Genomic DNA, 23,579 nt, shown 5'->3' with positions numbered 1-23,579 from the left:
AAAACAGTGTTTCCTTCTCCCTCCGAGCCTATCCCTAGTGGTAATCATATCCTTCCAGACTTTCCTCTATGTTTATACAAACACATACACATAAGTGTAATTTAGGAGTTTTTTGGTTCTTTTTTTTCCTTAGGAAGAAAGGATATTTGTTTATTTGCTCCCCCTTTCTTCTTATAAGACCATTCTGTAACTTACTTTTCTTTCTCTATTTTTAGTAGGCAGTTTCCAAGTCAGTACATTTTTGTAATGACTATTATTCCATTTGTGGCTGTACCACAATTTGTTTATATATTTCTCTGTTGATGGTACTTGGATCTTTATAATATTTTGCTATCAAAAATAAAACTGCAAGAACACCCTTGCGTGCTTGTATGGCTGTTTCCACAGGATAGGACTGGGATTGCTGGAGATACACGTCGCATAACACCTAGCACAGCCTGGCAGTCACCGTGTTGTTACTCTCACCCTACTCATCTGAGAAGTATGATTTCTATCTTCCCATCTTTTTCTATAAAGTAGTCCAGCCCATCTATCCCCTGAGCCCAACCGCCTTCTTCAGCTCTAATACTTGCATCCCCTCAGATGCCACCTTACCATGTTCCTAGACAGACAGGAAAGGGATTCCTGATGGGCAAATTCCAACCTTGGTGAGCACTAATGGCGGAGCCAAGGATACTCTGCTGCTGTAACAAATTACCACAAACTTAGTGGCTTAAAACAATACAAAGGTACTATCTTACAGTTCTGGAGCCAGAGTCCAAGATGGGACTCACTGGGATTCATGTCAGAGGGCTGAGTTCCTACCTGGAGACACTAGGTCTGTTTTCTTGTCTTTTCCTTTCCATCTTCTAGAGGTTGCCCTCATTTCTTAGCTGGTGGCCTTCACATCACTCTGACCTGACTTTCATGCTTCCCTCTTTCACATTTAAGGACCCTTTTGATTACATTGGACCCATCTGGATAATCCAGAATAATCTTTTTATTTATTGATTTATTGATTTATTTTTGGCTGCGTTGGGCCTTCATCACTGCGCGCGGGCTTTCTCTAGTTGCAGCGAGAGGGAGCTACTCTTCGTTGTGGTGCCCAGGCTTCTCATCGTGGTGGCTTCTCTTGTTGCAGAACATGGGCTCTCAGCATGCAGGCTCAGTTGTTGCAGCACGTGGGCTCAGCAGTTGTGGCACGTGGGCTCAGTAGTTGTGGCTCACGGGCTCTAGAGTGCAGGCTCAGTAGCTGTGGCGCACGGGCTCAGTTGCTCCACGGCATGTGGGATCTTTCTGGACCAGGGCTTGAACCCGTGTCCCCTGCATTGACAGGCGGATTCTTAACCACTGCGCCACCAGGGAAGCCCCAATCCAGAATAATCTTATTTTAAGGTCAATTGATGAGCCAGTGGAATTCCATCAGCGACTGTAATTCCCTTTGCCGTGTAATATGAGTGGTGGCAGGGCAGCCCCTGCCAGCAGTGGGCCCTGCTATCTCCCTCCACAACAGTGCGAGGCGGAGGCAGGAGGCAGCAGAGGTGGGAGATGCCCTGGCAGGTTTCTCAGCCTTGCCTGAACTGGGGACCAGGGATGAGGATCCATATGTTCTCTCAGGACGCAGAAGGTAGGTGCATCTAGCTAAGCCTCTCCCTCAGGCTAGGCTGAGTCCCAGGACACTCCTTCTACCCTCCCCAACCCACCCAAACACAACCCTCAGGCCCTGAAGTCCCTGCAGTCACCCTCACATCCAGATCCCAGCATTTCCTAGAAACTTAGCAACCATCCCCCAACTCCTCAGTCTTTTCTACCTCAACCTTGTGAATTACGCAGAATATGTGTGTGTCTGTCTGTCGGTCCTGAGAATTTGTCACCATTTCTACGTCTGTGTTTGACTGGGTTTTTATGTCTCTTCTTCAGATTGGAGTTGGTTCATTTTATAACTTAGAAAAATTAATTTTGTTCTTTTCCTTTGTAAGTTTCTTGCTTTCTCTTATCCAAAAGCAAACCATTTATTACAGGAAATACAGATAAACAAAAAGGGAAAACATGAAACACACAAACACCCCGCCCACCTGGAGACAATCACTACATAACACCTGGGCATGTAGCTCTCCACAACCTCTTCTATGCATCTAAGTGTATTTTAACAGAAATAGAATTTTACCACAGGGCACGTTTATAGTTCTCCAATTCCCTCTACTTTTTACTTACTGATATATGATAAATGCCCTTTCATGGTAATGAGTTTAAATTTACCTCATTGTTTTTACACCTGCCTAGTGTCATGTTGTGTCTCTGCTAGGATTTGCCCGGCCCCCCTCTGATTGGTGTTTAGTCTGCTCCTTTCACTCTTACAAATGCACTGGATGAATGCATGTGTGTGTGTGTGTGTGTGTGTGTGTGTGTGTATAGCAGTGTGTGTCTTTTCAAGTGTCCTGTCCTGAGGGGAGCGGGGACTGGCAGAGCACAATGGCCCTTTTCAACTCCTTGGAACAAGTGGTTTCCTTTAAGGAAGGTACTTTTCCGGAAAACATGTTATTTCAGGGTCTCCTGATTCCAGAATCCAGCCTGTCCCAGAGAGAAACACCAAGCTGCTTGCAGGGTCAGGAGGGTGGAGGAAGGGCAGGCGGAGGGGCAGGGGCTCCTGACAGCTGGGTTTCCAGGCTCTTCCCTCCCTCACATGGCCTCTAGACAAGGGGGCAGGATTCTCACCTCCTCTGCACCAGGCTGAGGCCCAGCCAGTGAGTGGCGGGGGCAGCACTGGGACAGAGCTGGGCAGAGCGGAGCAGGGTTCTCCCTCCCCTTTGTCCTGGGGTGGACCTGGGCGTGGAGAGGCACAGTCCATACCTCTGCAGGGAGGCCTTGGCTGGGCAGCCCAGGGCTGAGGTCTGTTAACCCAGCAGTCCAACCCTTGGCAGAGTTATCTGGGGTGAGGTTTCCTGGGCTGCCTGTTCGAACTGTATATGGCAAAGACCTCTTCCTTCTTCAAAGACAGATCCAGGTGGGTCACGTGTGAGCAAGGCTCTTGTACAGGGAGACCCAGGGCAAATCAGATCCCTGGTGCTCCAGCCTTTCCTTCATCCTGAAGATATGAAATGGGTCGGCTGAGACTTGCAGCCCCCATTTACAGAGGAAAAGGGCAGGTTCACTTTGTGTCTGCAGGTTCTAGCAGCTCTGGGACGCATTGGCCCAGAGTGACCCACAGCGGGGGCTCAGGTCCCTCGACTGTAAAATGGAGATGAGGGGGTCGCTGTGAGCAAAGACAAGATGAAACGCAGAAAGCATAGTGCCTGGCACACAGTAGGAGTCCAATAAGTAAGAACTAGTATCAGCAGAATGAACAGAGAGAATGCTGCATTTGGAGACTGAGAGATTGGGGGTTCAAGTGCAGCTCCACCCAGACTTCCAGGTGACCTGGAGCAGCCTCTTCCCTCACCGCCACCAAGTAAACACTCCCGGCTTTGCCAGCCTCCTGGTGCCAGCCTTAGCCTCTGTCCTTACACTGCCACCTCCTCCCTTGGGGATAGAGGGGCTCCGTGCTGGCCTGTTAGAGAACCCCTCCCTCTTCTTACACAATGGGCTGCACTGGGAGGAATGGCAGGAGAACGTCAGGCCAACACACACCACGGCATGCTCACAAACACGCCTGACAACATACACACTCACACCATACAACGCACACACACAGATGCCACACGCACGCACCGCACCCAAACCACACACATTCTCGCCCCCACACACTCCACACACGTAAGAAAAGCAGGACTGTAGGAGCTGCTCCTCCCTTCTCTGGGGCATCATTCCAGGCTCTCCTTGACCCCAGCTCCCCTAGACCCATCTCTGAGCAGCTGCTCCTGCTTCACCAAGAAAACAGACTATCTGGCATGATGCCCTCATCTCCCTCCTTCCCCACGCGCCCCACACACAACATGAGCATCTACCCATGTCCTCAAGCATCTTTCCCAGCAGCATTGCCCTGCCCCCCACCTGCCATCCAGACCTGACCCCTCGGACCCCCTCCGCGTGCTCCAGCTCCCAGCCCCACCCTTCCGTGGGTCCCTTCCTCGTTGGCGACTGTCAGTGTCTCCCTCTGCAATCCTTCTCCTTCGGGCCTTCCATATGCTCAACCTCCCTCCCCTTCTTAAAAAGACCAGTAGTAGGGGCTTCCCTGGTGGCGCAGTGGTTGAGAGTCTGCCTGCCGATGCAGGGGACACGGGTTCGTGCCCCGGTCCGGGAAGATCCCACATGCCACGGAGCGGCTGGGCCCATGAGCCATGGCCGCTGAGCCTGCGCGTCCGGAGCCTGTGCTCCGCAACGGGAGAGGCCACAACAGTGAGAGGCCCACGTACCGCAAAAATAAAATAAAATAAAGACCAGTAGTAAACTCTCCCTCTGGCCACCATACATCGCCCTGCCTCCCTTCAGATTATCTTCAGCTGTGATCTCCTGCTGACTCAGCTCCCACTGCCTCCACCGCCCCTGCGCACGCACGCGCCCACGCACAAGCACACAGCCCCCTTCACTCCTCTCAAACCGTTCTCGCCAAGGTCATTGTCAACTGTCACGTTGCCTAACCCAAGGTCTCTTCTGGGTGCTCACCTTCGCTGGCCCCCCTGATGCTTTCAACCAACTGACCCGCCCTCTCTGAGAACCACTCCCTCCCTCGTAGGGTTGTCCGAAAAAATACCAGACACCCAGTTCAATTTGAACTTCACATAGACAACGAGTAATGTTTTAGTATAAGTGTGTCCCAAATACTGCATGGGACCTATGTATACCAAAAATTATTTGTTGTCTACCTGAAATGAGAATTAACTGGATGTCCTGTATTTTTATTTGCTAAATCGGGTAACCCTACTCCACACTTCTCTGCCCCCCTCGCTCCCCACCTTCCTGCCCCTTCTCTAGCTGCTCCTCCTTGGCGCAGAGTCCTTCCTATGGCAGCCACGTGGCCAGAGTGGCCCATCCGGGCACCCTCAGAGGCCAGACCTCCTCTCAAGGTCAGTCCTGCCCCCTTCAACAGGCAGGTCCTGGGAGAGTCATTCCTTCAGGGCTGGCTGGAGACATGAGTCAGGAGACTCAGAATTCTGCACCCTTCAAACCATATGCTAAATATGGCCTGGCATTTGTTTCATGGGTACAGAGAAAACAGATTTTCTATAAATAAAAACTGAACATCTGGGCTTCCCTGGTGGCGCAGTGGTTGAGAGTCCGCCTGCCGATGCATGGGACACGGGTTCGTGCCCTGGTCCGGGAAGATCCCACATGCCGTGGAACGGCTGGGCCCGTGAGCCGTGGCCGCTGAGCCTGCGCGTCTGGAGCCTGTGCTCCGCAACGGGAGAGGCCACAACAGTGAGAGGCCGCGTACGTACCGCAAAAAAAAAAAAAAAAAAACTGAACATCTATTTATTTGTGATGCAAACAAGAGCTTTGTTACATACTGTCAATATAACATAACATTTTAACTTATTCGAAATTAACTTTCAGTTCTGTCATTTGGAGTTCTATCATTTTTCTGTCATTCCTGAGTGACCCAAGTCACTTAAAGTCTCTAAGAATAGAAGTGACCTATAAGAATATAGTAATAAAGTCTCATTCAAAATATGTTTCAAAGTCTTCTTTCTGGCTTTCCTGTTAATAAAACATCTTGTACTTTCTGTGACTCTATTTTTCTCTTCTGTTTCCTTTTGTGATTCCCCAACCCTGATTCTTGGGAGACCCATAAAAGGATATGCATTTTCAATTATAAAATAAATAGCCAGTTCCCAGGAAGCAGCCCTTTGGTTTCAGAATTTCAGGGCTGATTTCGGGTAACGGGTAGGAGGCAGATCTCAGGGGTGGGCTCTGCAGGATATGCACAGGCAAGTAGCAAAATGACTCAATTAGAGGAACAGATAAGAAGTGGTTTGTAAAACTGTCCACTGAGGGCGCTGCTTCCTCTGGTGGCAATAGAACCAGTTTCATAGGCATCCTGGGATAACTTGAGTTAACCAACACTCTGTTCACAATAAAGTCCAGTGATATTTCAGTTCACCGTGAAGCTCAGAAGAGCTGGCCCACCATGCCACCCAACTCTGCCCGGTCACTCAAGCTCCGGACCTCTCCTATGCCCCATCCTGTGGGTTGGGTCCAGCTGAGCTCTCAGGGGTCAGAGCTGACTCCCACCTGGTCCCATCACCATGGATCTCCCAGACTGGAGGCCATGGCAAGCTGGGATGGGATGGGACAGGGAGTTTTCTGGATACAGGCAGGGAAGGACAGGAATGACAGGCTTGATGGAGTGGGTCATCAGAGAAGGCTTGCTGGGGGGTAGATGAGTCTGACCACCAGCAGAGCAAATCCTGGGGGCTGGTAGGTCTCACATGAAAGTCCAGAAGTCCCGGACACCCGCCACTGGCTGGGCATGGTGACCTGGCCCCATGGAGAGAGAAGCCTCCTGGCGAAACGTGGCCACTGTGAAGCTGGGGCGTGGGTCCCCCTGAGAATCCTGGGTCCTTGAGTCACAGCTGAAACAGCAGAGGATGCAGGTGATGGCCACAGTGACCACAAATAGCACGGCCACCATTCCAATCACTGCCGTTTCCATGGCCCCGTTTGGCCACTGACCCACTAAGCAACCCGGGATGCGTCTCGGACCTTAGCTCCCCATCCAAAGCGAGGGGCTCTTGGTGATGGCAGGTACCCTTGCTCCTCCAGCTCCTCTTCCGGTGGTCTTCTAAGAAGATACCGGTCTGAGGCCCTGGCTGGTGCCCCCTCTGGGCCGTTGGGTGCCCCACATGGCTCTACTCCGACCTCAGGGGGTCTCTGTCACTGTTTTCTAAGCCTCAGGCCAGGTTTCTAAGAGCCATGGGCAACTCCCCTGGCAGCTCTGGAAGAAGTGCTGTCCTGAAAGATGTGAGCTCAAGACTCCCTGGATGCAGAGGGCTGGAAGGAGAAGGCAGAAGACTTTGCTCAGAGGGAGCCTCACTAACCCGGCCCTCTGATGACGCATATGGAGTTCACGAGTGTTTTTACACTCAGACAAAAGACAAAATACTCCCCATCCTGTGGATCCGAGATGAGCCCAGGCTCCTCCCCTGCAGGAACCTTGGGCCAGTCCTTGAATCAGCCTATCTGCTGCCTCTCGAACCCCTGGCCCTGTGCTGGGGGCAGGGACGAAAGTGGGGAGGAGGCAACAGCAGCTCTGGGCCAGATGCAGGGAGTGCTGCTGGGAAACAAGTGCCCTTTCATTTGACCTCCTTTTCTGCACGGGCTGGGAGAGTGCTGTTGAGATAAGGCAGGTCATGCTCCCGGCGGGATATCTGAGCCCTTCAGTAACTACTGTGGGCTCCTTAGTCCCTCTCCCCAGGCTTCTGCTCCAGCCTCCCCGCAGCCCTCCTCGCTGCCTGCTCATGCCGTGAAAACTTACCCTGGGCTCCGCGAGGGACAGCTCTAGCTGTACGCAGTGCCGTGGGCTCCTGGCCCGGTGGCCACCCCAGGGGCCAGGCCATGGCACACTCATTCCCAGGGTACCGCAGCCTTGGTCCTGCCTGGGACGAGGCTCTGAGATGTCTGAGCGGCTGTGAGCACTTCCTGCATTCCTTCCTCCAATTGTGAGTGAGGGCCCAGGACCCGCACAGCTGCCGGCTCCCTTGGTGACTGCACTCACCCCACCTCAACCCCCATGCACACCCATGCCACTCCAGCCCTGCTCCCTGCCAGGGTCTCCACTTCACCGGCTCAGGGGAGGGGGTGAGCCAGGCCCAGGCCACGAGTAAGTCTGCAAGAAGGGGCTCCATCCTGACTGTCACTCGGTCACAGCCCTTCCACAGCCAACACCTCCTGAGACCACCACCACTTCCGGAAAGTAGACTGGGTTATTAGCCTCACTTTACCCAACCTTGGAGAAAAGGTATTGTGAGAAACAATAATTCCAGGTACTAGACACAGTCAGGTACTGTCTAGTATCATGGTTCCAGCAACATTGTGAAGTGATATTATCTCCATTTCAGAGATAACAGTGCCCATAGTCACAGAGGTTAAATGCCCTGCCCAAGGCCTACTGCTAGTTAGTAGTGATAATTAGAGTACCAAATAGTCTAGGAGGGGCTTCCTCCCTTTCCTCTTAGTTCAATGCTCTCTCTAGGTACCACCAGTCCACAGAGCAAGTGCCTCCTTCTACAGTTTTACTGATCAGAGTGCAAAGGCCCAGAGAGGGCCAAGGCCTAGCCCAGGGTCACACAGCCGGGGTCCTTTTCAATTTCTCCAAGGCCCAGTGAACTTTCTTTGGCACTAGTTGTAGGAAACTGCCTACACACAGAATGGGAGAGTGACAATTCGGAGTAAATGATACCCTGCTAAATTCTCTCTCTTCCCTTTTCTAAGATGACCGGACACCCACACAGAGGGGGAGCCCAGAGCCAGCGGGGGCTATGACAGAAAGCTGGACACTGAATTATTTGTATTAGCTGGGGCGACCAGAAGCAGGAGACAGGAAACATGATAAACCAATCTGTGGGGCCTGTGGTTTCAGACTGAATTACCAAAATCAATTAGTCAGTTTGGGAGATGGAGGGCACCAGGGGAACTGCTTGTCCTAAGGATTTATTCCAGGTATTTTCTCTTCTTGTGACTTTTGTAATCCTATGATAGACAGTCCCTGCCTATGAGCCCCAGACGCAATGGGGCTCCCAAAGATGTCTACCACTTAGACACACATCTGTCCTCCCAGCATCCATCACTGTCTACTGGTCAGAAGAAAGACCACGCCCCGTACATTCCATATACATATATACATATTTTTTTTCTTTTGGCCTTACCACGTGGCATGTGGTATATTAATTCCCCCACTAGTGATCGAACCTGCACCCCTTACAGTGGAAGCTCAGAGTCTTAACCACTGGACCACCAGGGAAGTCCCCCATACATCCCACTTATATTAACAAGGGAAAAGATGATGGCAGGCATCCTGGTTCTCCCAGAGGATGCTCGAAGCCACACTTAGGAAAGACAGGCCAGCCAAGGCTGACATGGGGCTCTGCAGAGGGATGGGGGGCATGGTCCAAGCTAGCAGGCTACAGACCTCCACACACCCCCAACACTGGGGAGATAGGGTAGGAACACAAGCTCCCTCAGCAAGGCCCCAGGAGCTCAACAGCCTAATCCTTGCAGGGTCCTACTGCTATACCTGGTGTCCCTGAAGCCCCAAGCTTCTGGCAGTGGTTATTCCAAGCACATTTACTTTCCTAGAGAGCATGAGGCTCTGGGAATCCTTCCTGAGCATCTGTTGTGTGGACTGGTCCCACCCTGGGCGGTGGGGAGCCCTCAAAGAGTTCTCAGACCCATGAAGGCAGGGGCCTTTGAATCTTGCCGTAAATCTCTAGGGAAAGAGAGTGTGTTCAGTGTGCCAACAGAAATAACAATAACAACAACAATAATAATACATTGGAAACCCATAGGAGTGAGTAACAGATTCATCTTGGGCAAAGACACAGAGAAGGGAAGGTGCAGCAGTGCGGATAGGACAAAAGGAACACGGGTAGGCACGAAACAGACCAGGGGGCCTTGAATGGCCAACCAGGAGGCAGAGACTTTGTTCCAAGGGCAGTGAGGAGGCTACAGTGTGGGGACGCTTCACAAAGGGGCAGGGCTGGAGGTAGGCATCCCGGAGGGCCTGCGGCAGGAGTCCAGGATGGGGATGAGCTAAGGGCAGCCGTAGGGGAAGGCGAGGGGAGGCGGGTTCAAAAGGCACCGTAGACCCTGATCCACTTTCCCAAGCCTGCCGTCTAGTCCAGCTCTCAGTGTGAACTGGCCTCCCTCTCCCCCTTCCACCCCTTCCTATCCCAGCCCTCACACGGAATCCACCAGGAAATAGAAAAGAAACAGGACATTCTGTTCCAGTGAGTCAGTCATCAGGCCCCGGACTTTCTGGCCTGTTCTCCAGCCCCTCCCCACCACCTGGCCTGGCCCCCAAGCCTCTCCCCCTCCACTTCCCACCCTGGCTCACAGGACTTCCTTCCTCAGGGAAGGCCTCAGTTCAAGATTTCCTTCCTCACTTTGGAATTCCATCAGCTGTTCTGGGGTATTTGGGAACAGGCCTCCAGGCTTTGGCAAGAAGTTTCTGTCATCTATCCCATTTTAGGGAAGAGGAAACTGAGACTCCCTTGAGGTGAGCACTCCCCCAAGGCCACCCAGCACCACACCCTCCCTCCCAGACACAGCGCCAGCTACACCCAAGCATGGGAGGGGTCAGGCTGGCTGGAGACTCAAGGCCTGGATAAGAAACCCTGACCCAGTTACCAAAGAAACATTAATTCAGCACAGCTCATGCAAGGGGGCTTCTGCAGTTCCAGAGCGCAGTCTGCCCTAGAGAAGGACTGAAGAGAGCCCTGGAGGTAGAGCCCAGGGGCCAGCCTGGACGGCCTCGCTCCTCCTCTCTCTGAGCCCTGTCTGGGCAGGGCTGCCTGCAAACCCTAACCTCCCCCTCATCAGAGCTCAGGCCCCAGGCCTTCTCACCTACTGTCCTCGGAGCCCTGCAGAGCCGCCCAATCACCCCCGCTGCAGGGCCCGCACCAGGCACTCGTTCCCACTGGAGAGGAAGGTCCAGGGCGAGGCAGACACAGGGCTGGCCGCTCCCTCCCTCCCACTTGAGTTACAATCAAGAGCCTCTTCACAAAAGCTTCTTAGTGGTTTTTATTTTCTTGTATTAAGGCACCATTGACTTGACTGTGCAGCCTCAAACTGCCTTCTGCAAATGAAAGGGCGTTACCAGGGCGCCTCCCAGCTACCGCCCTGGCCAGAGGCCTGGCTGTTCGGAGAGAGCAGGGTACACCTTCTGTGCATCCCCACACCCCTGTGCACCTGCACCAGACTGGCCGTCACTTCTGGTGCCCGTTGGGACTTACAGTCATAAGGTGGCGTCCGCCCCCGAAGGACCACCACCACCCCTGCTCTCAGCCCCATCACCCTCCGGTGTGCGCAGGGCCACCCCTGGTGCTCTTCAGTTCTCCGCCTCCGTAGCACACCGGCGGGGCACAGTAGGCGAATGAAGCCCAAGCAGGTCCCGACGTTCACCGCTGAGAGGTGCCCTTCTGCACGGGAACCTCGGGGTCCCCGCATCCTGGTGATGGTGGGGCAGGCTGCCATTCAGGCATCAGCGGCGGCCTCGCTGGGCCTGGTGGGCGTGGTGGGCACGGTGGGCATGGTGGTGGGTGAGGTGATGGTGGTGATGGAGGGTCGCATGGGGCATGTGAAGCACACGGCCAGAATAACGGAAATGGTGCAAGCGTCCCAGGTGGCCCCGGCCTGAGGAGATCGGAGGCTGGGCCCACCGGACTCGGTTTCTCCTTGCAGCAGGGTGGTTCCTCTCCACGTCAGGCTCCTCCTGTCTACAGTACAAGCAGGCGGCCAGCAGCAGCAGCAGCAGAATAGCCACAGCAGCGCCTATGATCAAGCCCACGAGGGTCGTGCTCCCCAGGAGGCCCAGCATCTGGGAGTTGACAGCAGCCTCCGCTCGGTGGCTCCTCGCTGCTTCCTCCCCTTCGGCAGCCTCTGCTCAGCCCTCACAGTCACTGGACTTTGTTTTCTCAGCTCCTGTGGGCTGGAGAGCAGCCAGGGAATGCGGGTGCAGCCTCTCTGGGCTGGAGCTGCCAGCCAAGGGGAGGCCTGGCCGCTGTTAGCTCTGGGGAGGCCCACAGCGAGGCTTGGTTGGGACAGAGGAGCTGAAAGGAGGGGCTGCGGGGTGGGGAGAGGCCGGAGGCTGGAGATAAGAGTCTAGGCCCCCAGTCCTGCTGTTAGGCCAAGTGACTGGGCCAGCTCTGTCCTCTCCCTGGGCTTCCTCCTCTCTTAGAGAGAGCACAGCACATGGGTTCTCGAACCACATGACTCACTTGCCCTGTGATTGTGCACAAGTTTCCTAAACTCTCCGTGCCTCAGTTTCCTCATCTGTAAAATGGCTCATTAGAGCATATTTCCTCATAGGGTTTTCTGAGGATTCAAGGAGTTAAGATTTATAAGGCACTTAAACCAGATCCTGACACGTTTGCCAATGATATTAAGGCAGTGGAGTTTGGACCAGTTGACTTGGGAGACCTCATGCCATCTGAGAGTCTGCGGCTCCCTGTCCTGCAGCCCACAGAGGCCTCCTGGACTAGTCAGGTTCTATCGTGCAATTGTCCCACACTTCAGGAGCTCAGGCAGGCCCCACAGGCAGGGTTTTATCATCCAGGGAAGCTGAACAACGGTCTCTGCATCCTCAGTCCTGCTGGATCTGGGAGCTAAGAGGGTCTGGGTGTTAGCCCAGGGCTGCAGGAGGCAGGGAGGAGGCCGCTGAGGTCAGAGAGGCCCCAGTGCCAGCCTCCTGGCTTCCAACCAACAGGCTCCACTGGCCATAAATGGCAGGCCCTCGCTCCACCCCAGCCTCCCTGCCCAGCAATTGTGACACGCCATTCCTGCCTGGGGGAGAATTTACAGAGGAGGCAGGACCTGAGCAGTTTCGGATCCCTCTCCCCCTCCTGGTCCTGAATCCTCTGTTCATCTAGACAAGCACTTACCCGTCCCACCCACACGTCCAGGGATGGGTGCCCACTATCTCCCTGGGCAGCCCCTTCTGCTGTGGGCTTGTTGGACTGTTCTCATAGCTCTTCCTCACACGCTGCAGGGCCTCCCCAAAGACCCAGCTCTGCATCTCCATCCCGAGACCACGGACGCCCGGGGGCCCTCCACAGTGAGCCCACCTCTGTGGGACCTTGGACAAGCCCCTCCCCTGCAGGCTGTTTCCTCCACTGGAAAAGTGCCAGGGCAAGAGGTGACTTCTGGGGACCTTCCCTCTCTGACCTCAATCTGAGATGAGCTCTCTCAGGGAAGCCCCAAACCCTTAGGGCAAAGCTCCTCTGGATGGAAAAGCCAAGCATTCCCTTCAACCAAATTGGGCTCTGGGGGCAGCGGGTCTAATGAGTCCTGGGGCTTTCACCCTGGGGTGGGGGACATGGAGGGAGGAAGCCACTTGTACTTTTAATGATGCTCAAGTGAGAACTCCCTCCTGCGGCTTCTAGAGGCCTGCGAGCCCAGCTGCCTTCCCTGGGGGCCTGTTAAGGAGGGAAGTGTGCTGGAAGGAGGAGGAAGCCAAACAGAACTTTCTCCTTCTTGGGAACTTCTCCAAGGAGACTCCCACCCCACAGCAGCCACGGGAGGGGGGCAAGGCCCTGCAACTGGAAGAACTCCAGTTAGCACTAAGGGCCTCTTGGAATCACACAGACCCAGCCCTCACTGAGAGCCAGAGAAACTGAGGGAGGGGACTTGCCTAAGGTACCCCAGCTTTGTGGGCTATTCTAGACAGCAAATAGTCAAGACAGCACGATTCCTGGAATGAGGGGGGCTCCAGAGTGAGAGCTGAGATCAGCTGAGGACCGTCCACAGAGATAACAGGGAAAGGGTGTGCGGATTTGGATGACTTTGGGGGGAGCATGGAATTGGGGGAGCTCCCCCATCCTACACACACATACACACACATTTATTTTCTTAAGTGCAGAGTCACTCCCCATCTGGACAGAAGATACAATCCCAAGGTAGGCATTTGATTTGAAGCTTTGGGCACTCGGGAAGGTGTTGAGACCACGGTCCTCCAGGACATCACAAGTGACTGAGACCTCCTTGGAGGGCTTGCAGGACTGATGACCTTAGAGGACGTGTGGCTGTGTCTAGGGATTCCCTGCCTCAGAAAAGCTGTCCTGTGGCGTTGTCACTGTATTTCTCCCTTAGGGTCGGGGCTTCTGCATGCTCCACAAGCAGCCTTCCAAGATGAGGGGCCAGAGTTCCAGACAATACATACGGCTGATGGGTCAAGACTTTTGGAGTTCATATCATTAGCTTCATGCCCATGCCCTCCAGGGTGCACAGGCCTCTGCATGGACTTGCACACATGTGTACCCTTGTAAACCAACATTGCACTGAGAGAAAACTCATGCACCAAGAGTTGTGTGTGCACACACTTATACACAAGTGCACACAAGTTCCCTACAAGCTCACAAACTTGTGCTTGTACGGGCTGCAAATGGTTTTCAGTTGTCCCATGACAGCAACCATTGTTTTCACTAATTGGTGGCACCACCTAGCGGTGACACTGTAAATAAATCAGTTTTGTAATCGGACCTGTCAAAAGTTATAGCTCCCCAGGGCTTCCCTGGTGGCGCAGTGGTTGAGAGTCCGCCTGTCGATGCAGGGGACACGGGTTCGGGTCCCAGTCCGGGAAGATTCCACATGCTGCGGAGCAACTGGGCCCGTGAGCCATGGCCGCTGAGCCTGCGCGTCCGGAGCCTGTGCTCCGCAACGGGAGAGGCCACAACAGTGAGAGGCCCGTGTACCACAAAAAAATAAAAATAAAAAAATCTAGAAACAAAAAATGCTGGAGAGGGTGTGGAGAAAAGGGAACCCTCCTGCACTGTTGATGTGAATGTAAATTTATACAGACAGTATGGAGATTCCTTAAAAAACTAAAAATAGAACTACCATATGACCCAGCAATCCTGCTACTTGGCACATACCCTGAGAAAACCATAATTCAAAAAGAGACATGTACCACAATGTTCATTGCAGCTCTATTTACAAGAGCCAGGACATGGAAGCAACCTAAGTGTCCATCGACAGATGAATGGATAAACAAGATGTGGCACGTATATACAATGGAATATTACTCAGCCATAAAAAGAAATGAAATCAAGTTATCTGTAGTGAGGTGGATGGACATAGAGTCTGTCATACAGAGTGAAGTAAGTGAGAAAGAGAAAAAGAAATACCGTATGCTAACACATATATATGGAATTTTAAAAAGCAGTACTGATGAACCTAGTGACAGGACAGGAATAAAGACTCAGACATAGAGAATGGACTTGCGAGCACAGGAGGGAACGGGAAGCTGGGATGAAGTGAGAGAGTAGCACTGACATATATACACCACCAAATGTAAAATAGCTAGCTAGTGGGAAACTGCTGCATAGCACAGGGAGATAACTCGATGCTTTGTGACGACCTAGAGGGATGGGATAGGAAGGGTGGGAGGGAGGCTCAAGAGGGAGGGGATATGGGGATATATGTATACATATCGCTGATTCACTTTGTTGTACAGCAGAAACTAACACAACATTTTAAAGCATTTATAATCCAACAAAGATGTGAAAACAAACAAACAAATAAATAAATAAAACAGGTGGATTTTAAAAAAACAAAAAGAAGGTTCATTTTGCTTAATTTATGTGGAACCCAAACCTCAAACGGATTAACATAGCCAAGCTGGTGCAAACGATTTTCAACATTTGATTTGGATATTTTGAGTGTGTTGGCTACCTCCTGCATGGTATAACACTAATTGTTCTCAGTTAATATCTCAATTTGATCACTATCAACTTCAACTGGTCTACCCGACCATGGAGCATCATCCAGCGAGAAATCTCCAGCACGAAACTTTGCAAACCACTTTGGACACATTTGATCAGTCACAGCACCTTCTCCATACACTGCACAAAATTTTTTTCTGCATTTCAGTGGCACTTTTCCCTTTCTTGAACTAATAAAGCATAATATGCCAAAAATGTTGTTTTCTTCCATTTTCAATATTAAAATGGTTGCACAAAAATTCACCAATTTTGATAAGTTTTTTTAAAATGCACGCTGATATGACAGCTGTCACAATACAATCTAACAAAATTGTTTTGAATGAAGTTAGAGGCAACAAAGTGCTACTAGAGCCATCATATGGAAAAAACCAAACGAACCTTTTGACTAACCCAATAATTGCATATCTAGAAAACTTAAAAGAATATGCTGGAAAACTATTCACACTAACAAGAGTTCAGTGAAGAAAAATTTTAAATAAAAATATAAAAAGCAGTGACTTTCCTATGTAATAGCAATAACAAATTCAAAAACATAATAGAATAAATATATCAGTAAAATTGGCAACAAAAATTATAAAATGTCGAGGCATAAACAAGGGTACTAATGGGCAGAAAAAAGACACCATGTTGCTGAGGGCCATGAAGGAAAACCTGAGTAACTGGAATGACGCATGTGTGTCTGACCAGGAAGAGCACCTATCATAAGTCGTGCAAAGCTCAGTGAATACTAATCACGTGATCAATATTTACAGGCATCTGTTGAATTTATTGTTAAATGTGATAAAGGTAATTTTCGCAAAGTATTAACACGCTGTTTTATTTTGCCTTTCTAAATATGTGAGCTTCTTCCTAGTTCATCTAGGGCATCCATCTGGAGAGAGATTTGAATTATTACAGAAAGAGTACAAAGAGGAGCTACTATGCAATCTTTGACACTTAAAGTAGGCTTTTGTCTTGCAAGTCAAGCTGTTTTCCTGAGAGGATCTTCTAAATCCTTTTTTCTCCCCCTTTCAACATACAGTAAGTCCCCTACATATGAAACTTCAAGTTGTGAAATTTCAAAGATGCGAACGTACGTTCCATCAATGTCAGGCATGAGTGAAATTGCAGCTTGCCCTCCGTCTCCTATTGCTGACGATCCTTCAGCCCTACCATCTCCCACCTCCTCTCCCTCCTCCAGTCAGTAACTCTTCTTGCCGGTTTACTCAATGCCAGCCTCTGTATGCCAGCTCTTGTACTGTACTACTCTACTTTTCAAGGTACAGTACTGTAAGATTAAAAATGTTCTTTAGGGCCTCCCTGGTGGTGCAGTGGTTGGGAGTCTGCCTGCCGATGCAGAGGACACGGGTTCGTGCCCCGGTCCGGGAAGATCCCACATGCTGCGGAGCGGCTGGGCCCGGAGCCATGGCCGCTGAGCCTGCGCGTCCGGAGCCTGCGTGTCCGGAGCCTGTGCTCCGCAACAGGAGAGGCCACAACAGTGAGAGGCCCGCGTACTGGGAAAAAAAAAAAAAAAAAAAAAAAGTTCTTTATTTTTTTGTTTGTTTTTTACATATTATTTGCGTGAAAAGTATTATAAACCTATTACAGTACAGTCCTATATAGCTGATTTGTACTAGCTAACTAGGCTAACTCTGTTGGACTTACAAAAAATTGGACTTACAAATGTGCTCTCGGAACGGAACTCGTTCATGCGTAGGGGACTTAATACTGAATGGAGAACCAAGCTGAGGACGCAGCCCGTGGAGTTACCTCATAATGCAGAAAGCCACTCCGTCCCACTGGTGACAGCTGAGTAGCAGAGGTTTGAAGCTCTCAGGAAGATAAAGGCCATGATATCCAGGGCCAGGGGAAGCCTGGTCTCTTCTGGCCCCACGTGATGATGGAAAGGAGAAAGGATAGAGAAGAAAGAGGAAAGAAGTATGGAATTTGTGAGGCAGCCCCTGGGGAACTCCCAAAACAAATGAATAGACTGCAGAAGGATGGGTCAGATGGATAAACTGAGACACTGATGTTATTTGGATGGGAAATATGGGCTGTAAAATCTGGGAATTCATGAAACTGTGACCCCATTTGTGCATTCGGGGCAGTTAGTGCTGGGAATGTTCACGTTACAACTGTAAACACACACAGGCAAAGGGCTGAGTTGCTCCCAGTGTCATAACAGTGCTCCCCTCTGATAGGGTTATAGGGGATCAACTTTTATTTTTGGCAACCTATATTTTTAAAATTTCAGCCATAAACATGTTACTTGTAGAATAATGAAAGCAACAAAAGTTATAGCTTTTGAAAAGTATTCAGAAACCGAGCCCACCCAAACAGAATAGTTCTGAATCCTGGCCAAGTGACCCACCTCATTCACCAAAGATGAGGGCAGCCAGACTCCAGAATCATAAACTCGATTGGTGTCAGCTTAAAGATGCCCAAAAGTGGAAGAAGTGTACCAAATTGGCTATCCTCAGGGGTGTGTGGGAGCTCATTAATACAAAGGGAGCTTTTCCCCACCCCAACCCCCCAAATAGCGTGTCCACGGGCTTTTAGATGTGCATATGTAAGTCAACATAGTAAATTTTCTTGCGTCTCAGTTTCCCCTTATGCACAATGAGGGAAAGATTGGAGACATTGAATCTCAGGTTCTTTCCTCTCTGCCTTTCCAAAGCTCTAACTTTCTGAAATGACTATCTAAAGATACATTAGGGGAACTTCCTTGGTGGTCCAGTGGGTAAGATTCCACGCTCCCAGTGCAGGGGGCCTGGGTTCGATCCCTGGTTGGGGAACTAGATCCTGTATGCATGCTGCAACGAAGATCCCGCGTGCCATAACTAAGACCCGGCGCAGCCTTAATTAATTAATTAATTAATATTTTTTAAAAAGAGGTGGTTCAATTCTTTAAAAAAAATAAAGATACAGTAGCAACCTTTAAAAATTGTGAATCACTATGTTGTACACCTGAAACATATAATATTGTACAAGTATACCTCAACAAAAAATTAAAATTAAAAAAATTTAAAATAAAGTATCAGAAATTTTAAAAAATGGCCCAGGATAAATTGTATTCTGAGACGCAGTTCAGTGTTCATCCTCTCAAGGCCAGGCCAGGATGCACGAGATACATCACTGACAACATTAAGAAGGGTTTATTTGGCATGTATTGGCATGTGGTACTAGGTTTGGTTTAGATCAAAGAGAACAGTCTAGACCAGTGCTCCCCAACCTTTTGGGCACCAGGGACCGGTTTTGTGGAAGACAGTTTTTCCACGGACGCGGTGTGGGGGTGGATGGTTCAGGTGGTGATGCCAGCAGTGGGGAGCATGGGGAGCGGCACACGCAGCTTCGCTCGCTCACCTGCCCACCACTCAACCTCCTGCTCTGAGGCCTGGTTCCTAACAGGTCATGGACCGGTACTGGTCCGCAGCCCGGGGGTTGGGTCTCTCTGGTCTAGATACAGCCCTTTCCCAACTGTATCTTGCAACACACACAGGATGATTATGACCCCAGTCAGTGCTATGGGCCTTTTTGGTTTATAAAGAGCTTTCAGCAACACAGTAAAGTAGATAAAGCGGGTATGAAAATTATTTCCACTTTAGAGGTGAAGAAACCATGGCTCAGAGAGGTTAAGTGTCTTACCCAAGATCACACAGCTTGTAAGGGTCAGAGCAAAGATCCACTTCAGAGCATACAGAAAGGGGTAATTGAAGAAGTTTCAATGAAAAGATACTTTGAAGAGCTAGGGGCAGGGCTAAGGGAACTGACAGAGGACTAGGAAGCAACCCTGAGTGTTATGGGTTGAACTGTGTCCCTCAAAGATGATATGTTGGAGCCCTAACCCACAGTACCTCAGAATGTGACCTTATTTGGAAATAGGATCAGGAATTCCCCGGCAGTCAGGATTTCTCACTCTCACTGTCGAAGGCCTGGGTTCGATCCCTGGTCAGGGAACTAAAATCCCATAAGCTGAGTGGCACAGCCAAAAAATAAAAATAAAGTAGTGCTTCCTCACTCATACTTTTTTAAAAAAAGAAAGGAAGAAACAGGGTCATGGCAGATATAATTAGCAAAGATGAGATTATCCTGGAGAAGGGTGGGCCATTAACCCAATATGACTGGTGTCTTTATACGAGCAAAAGAGACACAGAGATGAACACCCTGTGACCAGGGAGGCAGAGACACGTGCTACACCGTGAGCCGAGGAACACCACGGATCACCAACCAGCCACCAGAAGCGGGAGAGGCAAGGTGGATTCTCCTCTACAGGTTTCAGAGGGAGCTCAGCCGTGCTGTCACTTTAATTTTGAACTCCCAGCCTCCAGAACTGTGAGAGAATACATTTCTATTCTTAAAAAACAGAAAAACAATAGTATTACCGAACCAGGTTTGTTTTGCCCAACGTGCAGCAAGTGAAAATGCTGAGATGCCGAGATTTGCAGCAACGAGTGGTTTGTTTACAAGGCAGCCAAGCAAGGAGACCAGAGAACAAGTCTCAGGTGTGCCTCCCAGAAGGCAAAGGGCTCGGGGTATTTATGGGATAAAGAATAAAGCAGCAGGGTGGTCTGAGGCTAAGGGGGCGTGGGGAGCATGGCGAACGCAGGGAAAGGTGATTGGGAAAAGGTGTGGTCATCATCATTCTGCTCAAGCATAACTAAGCTACAGGTTCTGCACGGTCAAAAATGGAGATGCTTAGCACGATCTAAGGGTGGAGTTTTCAGCCCTCTGACGTCAAAAGGTCACTGAACAGACACCCAGTTGGAGGGTCAGTGGTCCTACCCAGTCTTAACTGGCTCAGCTTGAACTAGGCACAGCTGACTTCAAGTTCCTGGAAAACAACTCAGGCAAACATCTTGTTTAGGCAATTTGCTGCCTGGAGAACGTGCAAGTCCTTAAATGACCTTGCTTAGTGAAGGCAGGTGAAATGGATTTGACTGATAAGTGTCCACGCTTTCAGTAGTCCCTCCCCGACCATCCACGAGGAGGATATGTTCTAAGACCCCCAGCAGATGCCTGAAACCATGGATAGTACTGAACCCTATATAGACTATGTTTTCTCCTAAACATTTATACCTATGATAAAGTTTAATTCATAAATTAGGCACAGTAAGGGATTAACAATAGCTAATAATAAAATAGAACAACTATAACAATATACTGTAATAAAAGTTATGTGAATGTGCTCCCTCTCTCTCCCTCTCTCTCAAAATGTCTTATTGTTCTGCACTCACCCATCTTCTTGTGATGATGGGAGATGACACAATGCCTACATGATGAGATGAAGTGAGATGAATGACGCAGGTATTGTGATGTAGCGTAAGGCTACCACTGACCTGACAATACGTCAGAGGGAGGATCATCTGCTCCAGGTGATTTCTTTTTCTTTCTTCACAATTTCACAGACATAAAATTCATCCATGTCATAGATCTCAGCAACCTCAGCATACGATTTTTTTCTTTCTTTATTAAGAAGAACTTTCACCTTTTCACTTAAAGGAAGCACTTTATGGTTTCTCTTTGGTACATCTGAATTGCCAGCATCACTACTCTTGCACTTTGAGGCCATTATTAAGTAAAATAAGTGTTACTTAATCACAAGCACTGCCATCCCCTGACATTCAATCTGATAGCCTAGACGGCCACTAAATGCCTAGTGGTTCTGGCAGGACGGAGCTGGAGAGTACAAGATTTCATCATCTTAACTCAGAACAGCATGCAATTTAAAACATATGAATTATTTCTGGAACTTGCCATTTAATATTTTTGGACCTCGGTTGACCACAGGTAACTGAAACTGCAGAAAGGAACACCACAGATTGGGGCAGGGGGGAACTACTGTAATTGTGACACGTAGAATTATAGTCATCTATTTAACATCTTTTTTCAAAACTATTTATTCAGTTATTGGCTGCGACGGGTCTTAGTTGCGGCAAGAGGGATCTTTCGTTGCGGCATGTAGGCTTCTCTCTAGTTGTGGCGCAGGGCCTTAGTTGCCCCGTAGTATGTGGGATCTTAGTTCCCCAACCAGGGATCAAACCAGCATCCCCTGCATTGCAAGATGGATTCTTAACCACTGGACCACCAGGGAAGTCCCTAACTAACATCTATTTAACCAGGCCCTGTGTTTGGTGCTGAGGCTAGGGAGAAGAAAGACACAGTCCTTGTCCTCTAGGAGCTTGTTACCTTGGATGGGAGACAGAAGTATAAGCGATTACCATGTACCTGGTAAATTCTGGAACCTAAGTGTTCTCAAGGCCCCAGAAAAGTGCAAAGGAGAGGGTCATTCATAAGCAATAAACTCCTTTCCCTTTCCTCCCCAAGCTACTATTTTAATAACTGCTACAATACTTACACTTTACAAACTTACCTCACCTAAACCTCACAAAAACTCCATTATCCCCACATTATATATGAGGCTTACAGAGTTAACACACTTGCTGTGGGTCACATAGCTAGGAAGTGGTGGAGCCAGAATCAAGCCCAGGCCTGTCTGACCCGAAAGCCCACCTCAACCTCTGGCAACACTCTGCTAGACTGAGAGATGGAACCCATGAAGGCATGATGTCTCCCTCAGAAACAGAAATCATACCTCTGAGAATCCACAGGAAAGGAAAAGGAGGACATGAGAGGATGATGGAGAGAAAAAAGGAAGAGTCTTTCAAGGACCTTCGCCCTAAAAATTTGAAAAGCTCCTAGTCAGGCTTTTGTAGTGAAATGTTCAAAGACATAATAGGTTCCTGAGTGGCTTTCCAACCTATCCTGAACCAATCAATCAGTCAATCAAAAGGTCTTCTTAAAAGTAGGCAATAATCGGGACTTCCCTGGTGGTACAGTTGTTAAGACTCCACACTTCCACTGCAGGGGGCACGGGTTCAATCCCACGTGGTGTAGCCAAGGGGGAAAAAATAGGCAATAATCAAAAAATAAGATGGTTGGATAGATGGATTGATGTGTGATAAAGCAAATGTAGGGAATGGTTAACAACTGTGGACACTAGATTTTAAGTACATGGCTATTTACTCTACAATTTTTTCAGCCTTTCTACGTGTTCGAAATTTTTCACACACACACAAAAATGTTGGAAGCAGGGGAAATTAAGCAATAGTTGGGGGGCAGTAGGAGAATAGAGTTTTCTAGTGCTGTCCCATATGGTAGCTACTTAGTCACATGGCTACTGAGCACATAAACTGTGGCTAGTCTGAGTTGAGAGGTTCTGTATGTGTAATTTAGATGTCAAAAACTTAGTACACAAAAGAATGGAAAATATCTCATTATTCATTTTTATCTTTTTTACATGTCGAAACGATCATTTTGATATATTGGGTTAAATAAAATACATTCTTGAAATTAATTTCACCTGCTTCTTTTTACATTTTTTATCCTGCTACACATTTAAATTACATACCCAGCTTGAGTTATGTTTCTACTGGACAGAGCCCTCTAGAGCATCCAGTCACCACCAGTCCTGGTCCTTTGTTCACTCACACCTGCTCTGGACTAAGCCCTGTGCTGAATCAAACACACTCACAGCCTCAGAGAGCTGAAGGTCTAGGTCCTGGGGACAAGCCAAGACAGATCTGAAAACATCAGAGGATTTCAGCATCTTAGGAATCTCAGTGAATTCCTTGCTTGTAGGTATCCACTTGGTACCTTTTGGATTAGACCTGGGGATAGAATCTTCCTGGAGAACATTTGGAAATATGTGGGGGTCTTTGAGTTTGTCAGGTTGATTGGGGAGAGGGATCAGCACTTCACTTGCAAGATCCAGGGATGGTAAACATCCCACAATGACAGGGGTAGTCCAGGAAGAATTTTCCTGTCCAAAACACGAGTAGGGGACCTGTTGAGAAACCCAAAAGTAGAGAAAGAATGACACACCTGTTTCTGTCTTCTGGATGAGGACTTTGAGGCCTGTTCTCCAACCCAGAGAAGGCAGCACCATTATTTCTGTGGAGGCAAGAACAAGGAACTTCTTGGGGTACTGAATCACATAATCCAATTCATATCTCCTTAAGGGTAGAAAAACAGCTGGGACAGTCAGGGACACCCAAGGGCTTGGCTCCCAGCAGGAAACCTGTCTGGCTATAAAGACTGCCAACAGCAGTGTTCAATTAGCCTAGCCTAATCAGCCTTCTGAGAGCCTGTCTCCAGAGCTCAGGGCACCACCCTCCAGCATCAGGCCCTAAATGCCACAGGAACAGAGCATTTCTGGGAATGGTGCCCAGTGAAAATGAGTCATCCCTTTGG

At 49.5% G+C, this 23,579-nt stretch overlaps 2 protein-coding genes across 2 annotated transcripts in view; both read right to left on the bottom strand.

The window, feature by feature from the left end:
- LOC309801737 (uncharacterized protein) overlaps nucleotides 1-23,256 on the bottom strand; it is a 99,816-nt gene extending 76,560 nt beyond the window's left edge. The window contains 1 exon segment of the mRNA XM_082616629.1: nucleotides 23,211-23,256. The gene's annotated coding sequence lies outside the window, so the exon portion shown is untranslated.
- On the bottom strand, nucleotides 5,375-7,597 carry SPAAR (small regulatory polypeptide of amino acid response). Its single transcript, XM_082645125.1, has 2 exons — nucleotides 7,391-7,597; nucleotides 5,375-6,906 (listed from the first exon to the last, which is right to left on the bottom strand). Exon 2 carries the CDS (start codon nucleotides 6,566-6,568, stop codon nucleotides 6,341-6,343), a length of 228 nt encoding a protein of 75 aa, XP_082501251.1. The 5' UTR covers nucleotides 6,569-6,906; nucleotides 7,391-7,597; the 3' UTR covers nucleotides 5,375-6,340.
- Nucleotides 23,257-23,579: the final 323 nt, after the last annotated feature.

The sequence above is a fragment of the Mesoplodon mirus genome (assembly GCF_964341445.2).
Source record: "Mesoplodon mirus genome assembly, chromosome: 1".
In the NCBI taxonomy this organism is placed as follows: domain Eukaryota; kingdom Metazoa; phylum Chordata; class Mammalia; order Artiodactyla; family Ziphiidae; genus Mesoplodon; species Mesoplodon mirus.
The sequence above is the reverse complement of the archived record's forward strand: the minus strand, read 5'-3'. Positions and strand labels throughout refer to the sequence as shown.